The 12,131-nt window shown below is 46.6% G+C and overlaps 1 protein-coding gene across 7 annotated transcripts in view; it reads right to left on the bottom strand.

Annotated features, from left to right (window-relative positions):
* The window catches only part of FAM120A (family with sequence similarity 120 member A), a 49,068-nt gene extending 38,579 nt beyond the window's left edge, over positions 1 to 10,489 (bottom strand). For 6 of the 7 annotated variants that reach the window (XR_009933576.1, XM_062500970.1, XM_062500971.1 and 3 more), the window contains exons 1-2: positions 9,926 to 10,489; positions 4,231 to 4,477 (exon numbers count right to left, since the gene is read on the bottom strand). Coding sequence is in view for 6 of the 7 variants with exons in the window: in XM_062500970.1 (XP_062356954.1) it covers positions 4,231 to 4,477; positions 9,926 to 10,399 (721 nt within the window). In the remaining variant the exon portion in view is untranslated. The remainder of the gene's footprint in view (positions 1 to 4,230; positions 4,478 to 9,925) is intronic. The other variant, XM_062500974.1, reaches the window with a different exon arrangement.
* Positions 10,490 to 12,131: the final 1,642 nt, after the last annotated feature.

The raw sequence follows: 12,131 nt of genomic DNA, 5'->3' as shown, positions 1-12,131 counted from the left end.
TCCAGTGACACTTAGCATGTTCCCAGTTCCTGAAGTTTCTTTTGCTAACCTGACCAGGTCAGATGGGACCTTGGGCTGGCAGCAGGGAAGGAACTGGGAAATTATTTTGTTGTTTCCACGGACAGTGGTAGAGACTGTATTTACCACACTGTTCATATGTTATGGAAGACTACCTATGTTGTTTTGTTTGGGTTTTTTTTTTTTTTCCAAAGCACATCACACTAAAAAAAAATTCTTACTAGGAAACATTTAAAACATTTGTATTAATCGAAGACATAACTAATCAACCTCTGACAGAGTTTAGTGGCTGTGGACCCAAACTTTATAAAGAGCTAAACAGAATGTACTAACACAGTTCTGGCAGAAAACTTCAGGATATATTCAATACCTGGCTTTACAGAGCAGCAGCTTATCAGTGAATGCACTGTTCATAAAGAATATGAAAAGATTCTCTGAATATTACAACAACTGTTTTCTTTCTTTATATTTTGTTTGTAAAATCATCTAGTTTGCTCTTAATGCTCTTTACTCTGTGAAAGCCAGGAAAGCTGTCCTCTGCCTGGTGACAAATTGATGCCTTCTCAGAGTGAGAAGTTATTTTGTGTCCAATCAATATTTCACCCACTACAGAGATCTCCAGTAAGGAGATGTTATCATTTTTTTCTTTGTCATTAGGAGCTAAACTTTAATCTCACATCAGAAAGATTCAACAAGTTTGCACGTAACAGTCACACTCACTAATCTGGTCAAGGTAAGATTAGACAGTCTCTTTGTAGTATAGGCCTGCAAAAATCTATTGGAGCCAGAGCAGGACAGTTCTGTGATAACTAACAATCACGCCTGCAGATGCAACCTTTTAAAACAGTAGGGCCTCTCTCCCTTCCACCAAAACCTCAATTTTGTATGGTCTCCATGTAATTGCAGTTAATTGATCCCCCAGAACACACATAGGCAGTGTTCACCCCGTTCTCACTATGTATGTTGAAGTGCAGCAGTATTTTCTGCGGTCCAATTATAAGCGATGCCTGTACTTACCTTATGTAGTTCTACAATTTTACTGAGGAGCAGAACAGGATTCTATAACTAAACATGTTACCAAGTGCTGTCACAGTGGGAAAGAGATCAGCGTTACATAAGCAACCTCTATTTCTTGACCTGGCTGAACAACCTCAACATATATTGACTTTTCCCATTTTAATGGCTTATTTTAGTGTATGCCTTATGTTGTGTTTTTTTTAAAGCAATTAGATACTAATTGAAGCTGCTGCCCTTTCTAAAGAGTTCACTGAATTAGAGCCCTGTATCTCACACTGGGTTTGTTTTTCTACTTGCTGAAGCTTGGGTTGCTTTTCTTTTTAAAATTATTCTGAAGCATTTGAGTTAAAAGTTATGAAATAACCCAAATCAACTCCCTGTTTACATCAGCAGCAATCACAACAGAAATTTTTAAGAGCATGCTTGGAGGATGCAGTATCCAGGCCACATTTTAACCACCCATGCAAAGGATACCCTTTATATTACAGTGCTACAACTACAAACCCCTTCTGCATTAAAATCTGTAAGAAGGAAAAAAAAACTGTAAACCAAGCCAGCCAACCACAGTGTACACAGAACCTGATCTGAAAGCAATCTTTAGAGGTTTGCCTCACTGATACAGCCAGAAAAATAGTTTGAGGGAATATTTCAACAGAGATTATATCCCTGAACAGAACCCAAATTGCTTGCCATTAAGAACAATTTTTTAACTGCTCAGTGTAGTGTCATTCCTCAGGCTTCTCCAACTGCCCAATGTGAGACTGAAACTTTGAGGTTTATTTCCTTTTTTCAGCATTCCCAAGATTAACTCTTGAAGTTAAAGACAAGAAAGAACCTGAACACCAAGAAACTTTAGTTTTCTGGATATAGGGAAATACATTTGCAGCCCTATATATACAAGCAGAATATTGGTATCCCAGCTATAGTGATAGGACCTGCTGGAATTGCAAACATGAAACCAGCAGCTCAACTGTAATTATTTCAGAATACATTATTTTATTCCTACGCAAAGTACTAGCATGGAGAGTTATACTGCCCAGTTATACTGTACCCAGAAAATATTCATGTGCCTTCCCATGTCATCAAACACTCACTCATTCCTTCCCATTGTGCTTTTCTTTATTCTACTTAACAGACCAAAAGAGACCCAAAGACACCACAGGAACAAGGCCAGAATAACCTGTGAAGCCATACAAGCCCTCAGATATTCAAAAAAATATAAAAATTTAAATTAGAATATGAGCCACCCAAATTTAAACATATTCCATGCTACACACAATTATATGCACATAGGCACTTACTATCCTATTAAAAAAAAAAAAGTGACTATATTATCAAGGTTGCAAAAGTTAAAACACGTTGCCTGTACTTTAAGCCAAACTTTATCTGTTTGTTGTCAGCTTATGTAATCACTTTCTATCCCAAATACTTAGGGCTCCTAAAATTCACTCATATAAAAATAACACAAAAGCCCCAAGCACAGGAATATCTTTGGAGTATCTTCTGTTCTAATCCTGATTTCCATGAACTTTATTCTGCTTACTCATACTGAATGCACACACACACACAAGAAATGCAAAGGAATACTCAAAACTAAACTTGTAGCTGACCTGGGGGTTTTTAACCTTTGTACCAATTTGACAGGGAAGGGGGAAAGCAACCGAATCTCTCTAGAGTAATCATGTGAAATTACCTCCGATTTCTTTCTCCTAAGAACATGCTGAAAAATATTTGGTCATGAAAGACAAGAGAGAAAAACAACTAAGAGATTCTTGCTTAAAACTGCAAACCCTTCAGAAACTTTATTAGAACTTTTCTCACCTACTGTTTGATGTAAGCAAAGCCCCATCAGGCCATTCAGCTGGAATTGTGCGGCCACTAAAAGCCACACTTCCCATGAAGTCCATAAAGCATATCTGCAACTGGGAAACTGCTTTTCCAGCACTAATTCTTACTCACTGAACTGGCATGCCCAAATTTATTTATAGGCTCCAAAACAAAGCCTAGCAATAGTAGTCTGTCATGTAATTCCTGCAGTGGCAGCTCAGCCAACCCTGTGTCTTCCCTCCCTACACCTGTGCAGGCAGAAAAACCACCAAGTGACAAAAAGCACCTCCAACCAGTCAAATACTCGTGGCTGTCTACTGCAAGATCCACTGGTTCTTTCCTTCTTAACATGTCTTCTTCCTGGACTGGGAACCATGTTAAAGACCACTAAAATATTAGCATTTACAACAGTAACACAAACCCTCTCTCATTCAGAGCTTTCAAAGAAGCTTTATTCCTCTATCAGGTACCCATACTTAAACCAAGTGAGTGAGAAACTAAAAAGAAAATCCAGCTTTCATCATTTGTTTCCACAGCATAAGATCAAGAACATGGCTGCTCCCAAAAAGCATTTACAATGCTACTCTAAATAAATCTTATTCATTGGAGCCAACTTTGTCAGTAATTAATTCACTCTTCTGTCTGAGAGAGTATGACAGTTATTCGCTATCACTGCTATGGAAATAAGAGTATGTTAAAACTGTCCCATTTAAGCAGAAATGTCAAACTGGAGACATTCCCACCTATACCGCTAAGTATGAGAAGCTCATGGGCATGAGAAGCAGGGGTGGTAAGAAAGTACACAGCCAAAACCAGTGGAATGGCACAATGTCGGTCACTTGTGCTTTCAGAAATGCGGAGTTTTACTCAATTATAGCTCAGCATATTTCTGTTTCACCTGACATGCTGCCATATTTGTCCAATACTCATTTCTGAGGGGAAAAAGAGCCCCAGCAAACCAAGCACCTTCACTCCATAGGTGTTATTTTTAGGTAGAATTCAGGACAAAAGCATACTTCCAGTCTGGAAAGTGTACCACTGAAACTAGACCTCATACACTATACAGGACCCAAACTAGAACCACAACTGTCCTGATTTCCCCCACCCACAGAGAGCATTCTGACTAGGCAGAGCTCTGCTGAACCCTTGCTTTCAACTCTTCTTTCTAGACAGCCACAATCTGCACTGCTTGAAGGTTTCAACAAACTGGGCATATCTGACCTCACACATCCAGTCCACCTGACACAGCAGAAATGTCCGGAACAAAGGGATGCCTTTCCCCAGGTGCTCTGTCAAATTACACGCACATTATTTTAGAAGTTAATAGAAACTGAAATAGTAAGGCTGACTAGCAGCATCTTCACTTACCTAAAAGAGCAGCAAAAATAGGAAAGCGATTTGGATTCAGGTCCAGTTGCTTGGCAACTTCATGCATTAGGTATTGGCTTGTTGTGAGGCTTTTCCCATTCCGGCTCAGTTTTAGGGCATGGGCACTGAAATAGTAAGGGATGTTGCACAATGCATAATCGGAGTCATATGCAACCAAACCATGGAAACCTTTTTCTCTGCAGAAAGCAATTACTTCTTGATGATGATCCTCAATGCTCTGTGCAACCTATAGTGGAAGACAGAGCAATTAACTTCAGTGTAAATGGCAGCACTGATTTATCACAACTCTTACGATATAGTGGGTCTTTCTCAAACTATACATGTGAATTTAAAACACACAAGATATTTTTAAGTAATTTTAAAAATCCACTGATGCAGCACATAAGGACAGGACTCGGAAGGAGCACATAAGGAGCACTCGGAAGCACAGCACACACTTCTGGAAGCTTGCACGCTGCAGTAGCATTGTGTACTAATGAACTCATCTGAAAAAAACTGCTTATTACCAGAAACACTTGAACTCTGGAAGACATTATTGCTCCAGTGTCTGTACCAGCTCATGGGGAAAGCCTTGAGTCTGTGGGTACTCCAGCAGTTCAGCACAAGAAGATACGCCCCATGATCAAGCAAACCCACTATATCTTGTGAAGTTTTTTGGCCCTCTTTTAAACAGGCCAAACACAGCCCCAGGTGAACAGAAAAACTGTTGACTTTTCAAATGCAAACCTTGTTGTAATAAGCCAACTTTTTTCGCCTTTCCACCTTCAGTCTATCCCTTCATGCACAGCTGTATCTGGTGGTGCAAACTGCTCTGAGTTTTCAGCCCAAATTTCACCTCTCCACCTCTGCTGCCTAGCAGAGCACATATTTTAGGCTACAAAAATCAGTTGACTTGAACAGGTGTGCAGGGAGACACGGGCCAATGTCTAATGTCGGAAATATAAAAGGAGTCCTTTCTAATCAAGAAGCTTATACTGAAACTGAAAGTCCCATGAGGACAGGTCAGGACCTACAGTCCTGCATTCCCACACACCTTCAGAACTGCTACCACTACAGTGTGCATACAAGCACACTCAACTACAGCCAGCTGAGGGCTTTGGATCCCTAATGCTTCTAACCATTCACAGACGTAACACAATGATACAGAAATTCCCTTGGAAGTTGGGTGTTGGTATAACCCACCCTCACTGAGTATTCCATTTTAACAACAACATGGATAGCAAGCTATCCCAAAATAGACTAGTACAAAATTACTAGCTTCAGTCTCCACAGCACACATGAATAACTACAGCCTTAGTGCCAGCGAGGCTATTTATTTCCTCTGCAGAACAGGAGACAAGGTCTCAGTCTCTACAGCCCCTGCAGTCACCCACAGCAAGTTTATAGTGACCCTTCCTCTTCTATGCTTGTCCTGCACATGCTGAACTTGACGCTGAACTACCATATTCCAGAGAGGTATGTCAAATTTTACTTCTCCCATGCACCTTTGTGAGATGTTCCCTTTCACACCAGATCCTGAGCAGCAGAACAGCCAGCACCTCATCTTTTCCTGCAAACAAACACCAGTTCACTAAGCTCTCCCTACCCCCGCATAGGCTTCAGAAAATGTTACTTCTTCAGAAACTTCCTTGACAGACTGTTTTTGAAGCTTACTTTGTTTGTGAGAAGAATACACACCCTCATTTTTCTCACAATGATGCTTGTATCTAGCATAAGGTGTGGGAGAAACTATAAACATTTTTGGAAAAATTTAAAGACATTATATTTACATAGCTCCTAACTAAAGGAAGGCAACTTAGGCTTCACCCTAACCCTACCCACCAGTCTTCACAGGTTTAAATTAATTAAAAAACATCAGACAGATTTTTCTAAAGAGTGGCTAGAATAAAATTATGTCCGTATCTCCAAACCCAACCTCTCTGCATGCACAACAAGCAGCTCTGATCTATAAAAAAAACAAGTGAGAATTCCTTCTGCAGCACTAGGTGTGACATGGATGTGCAGATAACGCAAGAGGAAGCTCAGTGTGCAGCTCCTCTGATTTTCTATGAGCTATTTCCTCTACCTCCACAGCCTCCAGTTCCCTTCCCATTTTATAGAGCTCTCTAACCCAGCACAAAGCTGCTGTGTGTTCAGGGAATACCAGAATCCATGTTCAAATAACTGAACCATCACAGGAAAAGAGCTGTATTTACCAAGGCACAGTTAACCTACAAGGTAAAACTCTAAGAAGATGGGAGTCAGAGAAATATCTCATGGCTCTCACAAATGCAGAGGTAGCAAGGAACATTCAAGCCTCAAAAGCAACCCAGGGAGAGGGATGTGGTGGAAATTACAGCTAGGAGGTTGGAATAATTTTCAAATCTAAATCTTGTGTAAACATTAGTGGTGCTGGCTCAGAAAGAGAATCCTGCCTGAGTAAATATACATGAGTACCATTAGGTACTGAGAACAAAACCGTCTCCCCTAAGTACTAGAGTTATTAAGAACTCCACTGCCTAAATATTTAAATTTTAGCAAACCTACTTTACATAGAAGTTTAAGAATTATTTCGTCCAAACTGAAAAATACCAGGTCACAATGAAACTAAGAACCCACAGGATATTTGTTATAACCTGGAGGAACCTGTTATTTTTACATCCTGCTGAAACCATCTGTGAGTGATTTATAATTGTTCTGGATAGAAGACGTTACTTTTTCTCCTCTCTAATTACCAAAATGGATTAAATTCTCGGCCAGTTCCTAGTTTCAAACAGAAACCTACTCCAGACTCAAATGTTCCTAAAAATATGAAAATCAGTTTCATATTTAAAGTCAATCAGTATTCTCAAACCCAACTTCTCAAAATAAAGTGAGAAAACACTACAGTTTAACAACTGTCTTATGCATAGACAGATTTTAAAAATCACCTACACATGTAAATAAAAATGACTTTCAAGATGCATTTGCTCTGTGCCCATCAGGAGGGCTACACCAAGTGAGAATCAAAGTGAGAGTGGGAATAAAACTGAGGGAAGATTTAGAGAAAAACAGATACATGTAACAAAGCAGATTTAGAAAATAATGAATCATGTAAGAGAAAGAGAGAAGGAAAGTGCTTTAAGCTCAGCAGGATCTTTGATGTGTATTTTGCATGTGACTACTACAACCATGAAATATCCTTCCTAACCTGAAAATTAATCCATTAGAACTAGATTTATCCACTGAGTTTCTCGACAACTCAAAAAAATGAGGCATCAGAGATTGCTGATACCCTTCCTGTCCCCTGGACAGCTGAGCAGTGCAGACAACCACTGCAGCTGGGACATGCATGGTGGTGGCTCAGTGGTGTGGACAGCAACAACCTCTCCCCCCACACCCCCCAGTATCTGATAAAGAGCTGCCAACTCCCAGGGCTAACCCCACTAGGACAAATATATACCTCGCAAACCTTCTAATCAAAACTGGGGGGATGTTGTATTTACTGAGATTTTTCAAGTTTAGGGTATTTTTTTAATGACAGGAAAAGGAGGACTCAGTATGAGTGTGCTCACACTCCTATAACTACTTCCAGAAATTAGGAATAAGGCCTGTCACCAAGAAACCATAAAGGAGCTAATGCTGCAGCTGCGTTGGAAAGTAAACAAAATGCTACAGGTGATACCACTGTCAAATGCAGCCACTTGGGTCGGATGTAATGTACTGAGTCAGGTCGGAGACAGAAAATGCTTAGCAAACTTAACGGCCACTTCAACACACTACAAAAATACTGCCAACACCAAATTCCCTCTGATATCAAAACAGCTGGCTTCCTGTTGGGTACTATGCATTTCCATGTTGCATTAAACCAAGTCACTACTTTAATACACTAAAAGAAAAAAAATTCTTATTTTACCCCATTTGTTGCTTTTATTAATGATCTCTAAGTCTCGATAACAAATAAATTAACAAATGAGGACGATTTATAATGTACCCACAAACAGGTCAAAGTAAAGACCACCTTCACTGCGTGGGCCCTACAACTTTTTGCTGAAAGAACAAAAGTATTTCCTAGCTACAAAGTCCCCAAAAGTTCAAATGATAGGATGTTTTACGTATCATGCAAATTCCCACCATCCAAAAAAGCGTAGCATCATTTGGTTTCTATGCTGACCAGGAAAACACGCAACTGCAGCAGACCCAGCCATAACTGCCTCGCTTTAACCAAGGCCAAGCCCAAGGCATCGTCTTTGGCAGAGCTGCACGTGCCCTGCAAGCACGAGCTTTGCCCCCGCTTCCAGCTCATTCCACACGTGCTCTGCCTGGCGACCCAACCCCGCCACGGCCGGGGTCACCACAGGGTGGGACCTGCAGTGTTGAGCAGGCTGAATTCAGGATGGCTGCACTCCAGCTTGGTGTTCCTCCACGGATGGGCCTGGCCCAGTGAGCAGGGCACTACGAGGGAGCAACAGCGATTCCCACCCCGTTGGCACAACTAGGAGAAACTTCGCCCAAAGTCATCTGTGGGGTGAGCTCCTTCGAGAGAGGCCTCTGTACCCCAAGGCTGCAGCCCAAGCAGAATGTTTCTAATCCACCAGAAGGCCAAATAACATTAAGCTGCTGCTAGTGATCGAGCAATTCCAAAGGTTATATAATATTTTTCTACACACGAAAGTAATTTAAGATAATAAAGCCAACGAGTACATACTTCCCTCCTGCTGCTCTTCCTTCCCCAGCGGGAAGGTGAGCAGGCAACTCCTAAAACTGCAGCTTCATCCCTGGGCTTGTTTTTCCAGCATCTTGTGTTTCAATATACACAATCGCTCAGCTGAACAGAAACCACTGTAAATCAGGAACGCCGTGCGGAGAGATGCGACGTGGTCATATCCTGCAACCTTTGAAATCGTGGCCTTTGAGTGCCAGATGGCCATGAAGCCTGGCTCTGACATGAAAGGCTGTTTTGTGGGGCTGGAAAACTGAAGTTGCCCCTTAAAATAAGGAGTTTAAGAGACGGACTGTCAGCTTGGCACACTGCTGACTGCACAAACTAGAAGTGTTGCCGTTATGGAGTAAGGAGCCAGCTAGTCTTCAACTGGTTTTAAAAGCTTGCTGATACTGAGCAAAATGCTGAGCAAATCACGAAAACCTCCACAAATCAAAAGTGGCACCCCTGTTTTTTGCAGCGAGCCATTTCCTCTTCGGCCCAAGTTTAAAACACCTCGCCTCTGCCGGGAACTTGTTGCAGATCCATCCTACACGACAACTAAACTGATTAATTATTTTTTCCTCCCCTCAATAATTAATTACAGAGATGCTTTTCGCCCACCCGCTCTCCCCTGCGATACCACAGCCCACAAGGCAAGAAGGGACATTTTGAGTCAACGGAGCGAAAGAACATGGAGGCAGAAGCCGCCCTGCTGCCGGGCCGGGCCATGGGCGCTGCCGGTCGCCCCGCCGAGGCCTCCCGGCCTCTGGCCTTGGTGGGGCGGCGGGCAGCGCCATGTAAATAAGCCAAAATCCCCCGGGTATTGGGGCCGCCGAAAGTTGTGCCGCCCCCGCGGGTCTGGGCGACATTTTGAGGCGCCGAGGGGAGAGGCTGAGGGTGCCGTCCCTCCCCCCCGCGGGCAGCCCCCGCTGCCATCTTGGAGCCGGGAGGAAGCGGCGGGGAGGGGGCGCGGGGACCCCCGGGCCGGGGGGACCCCGGGCTCCTCCTCACCTTGATGTGGAAGCGGATGAGGGCCAGGCGGATGCAGTGCGCCATGCAGACGGGCGGCAGGAACCAGACCTTGGGCGGCGGGGTGCCCTTGTTCTGGACGTGGCTGACGATCTGCTGCGCCGTCTGGCGCTCGTTGCCCTGACGCTTCACCCACTCGTGCAGCCGGGCCTTCTCCAGGGCACCGTTGAAGAAGACGAAGAGCTCGATGTTCCCGTTGAAGCAGGCCTTGGCCAGGGCCGCCAGGTAGCCCAGCATGTGGTTCCACTGCCCGCCGCTCACCCAGTCCGTGTAGAAGCCGCCGTACAGCCGGTGCAGGCAGTTGTCGGCGTCGATGAGGAGGCGCAGGGGGGTCTGGGGGGGCCGCTGGCGACCCCCACCCACGAGGCTGCCCCGCGCCAGCTTCTGCAGCTCGACGGGCACCACGGCGCTGGGGCAGTGCTTCTCGATGTAGTCCTGGAATCCCTGCACTCCCATGGTGAGGACCGGGCGGCGGCGGCGGCGGCGGACGGGCGAGCGGGGGCCCGGCGGCGGCGGCAACGGAGGGGTCTGGGCTCGGGCCGGGCGGCGCGGTGGCGGCGGGCGGGTGGTGGGAGCGGTGGAGCCGGGTGGGAGCGCTGGCTGCCGTCGGTGGCCGATCAGGGGGGAGTTGTATGGATTAGTGGGGGGCTCATGGCTGCCGCGGCCGCCATGTGCTGCGCTCACAGAGCCATGGCTCGGGGATCCGGGCGGCTGCGGCTCCGACTGCCGGGGGGCGGGGGAGCGGCCGGGCGCGCAGGAAGCCAACCCGCCGCCGCCGCCGCCTGCGGCAGCGAGAGCGGAACGGGCGGGACTTGGCGGCGGCGCCGCTGCCACTCACAGACCGCGCGGGGCCGCGGCGGGAGCGCGGGGGAAGCCGAGCGGCCTCGGCGCCGCCCGTGCCCGGAGCTTGGAGCCCCTCACGGCCCCCTGCCCTGCCCTGCCCTGCCCTGCGGCTCTGGCCCGGCCCGGCCCGCCCGCCGCGGCCGTTGCATAACCCGGGCATGCGCGGGAACGCGGCGGAAGCGAGTGGCGGGGAAGGGGAGGGGGCCGGGGGAGGGTGAGCGGCGGCGGGAACCGGGACAGGGGTCTCCCGGATCGGCCTGGCCCCATCCTGGCCCTGCGCTGCCGGGCAGCGGCGCTCCATCAGCCCCGTGGCCGTCGTGGCGGGCCCCGCTCGTGGGAGCGGCGCCCCGGGCACCTGTTGCTCGGGGGTGTTCGCCCGGCCCTGCAGCGGTTCGGTTGGGGCCGGGGAGCCGCGCGGCTCCCGGCCTGATGCCGCTCCCGACTTGGCCATAACGGCCAACGACCGGCTGGCCTGGCCTCTCCCGGCTGAGTGCTGCTGCTGGTAAAGCTTCCAGATGGTAAAATACCCTGAGCCGGAAGGGACCTACAAGGATCGTCGAGTCCAGCTCTTGCTCCTGCACAGGACACCCCGACAATCCCACCCTGTGCACCTCTGAGAGTGTTGTCCAAATGCTCCTGGAGCTCTGGCAGCCTTGAGGACATGACCAAGCCCTGTTCAGTGCCCAGCACCCTCTGGGAGAAGAATTTTTCCCTGATATCCACCCTAATCCTCCCCATGCCCAGCTCCAGCCATTCCCTGGGCGCTGTCCCTTTCCCAGGGAGCAGAGATCGGAGCTGCAGCCCCCAGGGAGCTCTGAGCTTACTTCTCCAGCTGAGCAAAGCAAGTGCCCTCAGCCACTCCTTACAGGGGGCACTCCAGACCCTTCACCATCTTCATGGCCCTCCTTTGGACACTCTAATAGCTTTAGATCTTTCTTGTATTGTAGCACCTGAAACTGCACACAAGACTTGAGGTGAGGCCACACCGGTGCAGAATAGGGATACACAATCACCTCCCTCAATGATTTTGGCAGCCTTTTCACCTTAGACATGCTTAAAGTGGCAACTACTTGCATCTTGAGACCTGCCACCCACAGGGCAGCCAAGCTGCCCTCATAACTGGTAAATGAGCATAAGCATCAACTTAATAGTATCAACTACTGGAAGAAACTGCTCTTCACCATGTGGAATTGAGGAATGACCTGTCTTCAGTTTTACCAGATGAATGATTTTTTAAAAGGCTGAGGTCCCCAAGCTTCAGTGGTTACCTGCAAGTTTGTCATAGCAATAATACCACAGTACCTGAGCAGTTCTCTCTGCTGTTTGGGTGCTGGAAAAGTACAGG

The sequence above is a fragment of the Cinclus cinclus genome, chromosome 12 (genome assembly GCF_963662255.1).
Source record: "Cinclus cinclus chromosome 12, bCinCin1.1, whole genome shotgun sequence".
Taxonomy (NCBI): domain Eukaryota; kingdom Metazoa; phylum Chordata; class Aves; order Passeriformes; family Cinclidae; genus Cinclus; species Cinclus cinclus.
This window is presented reverse-complemented; position numbering and strand designations above follow the sequence as displayed.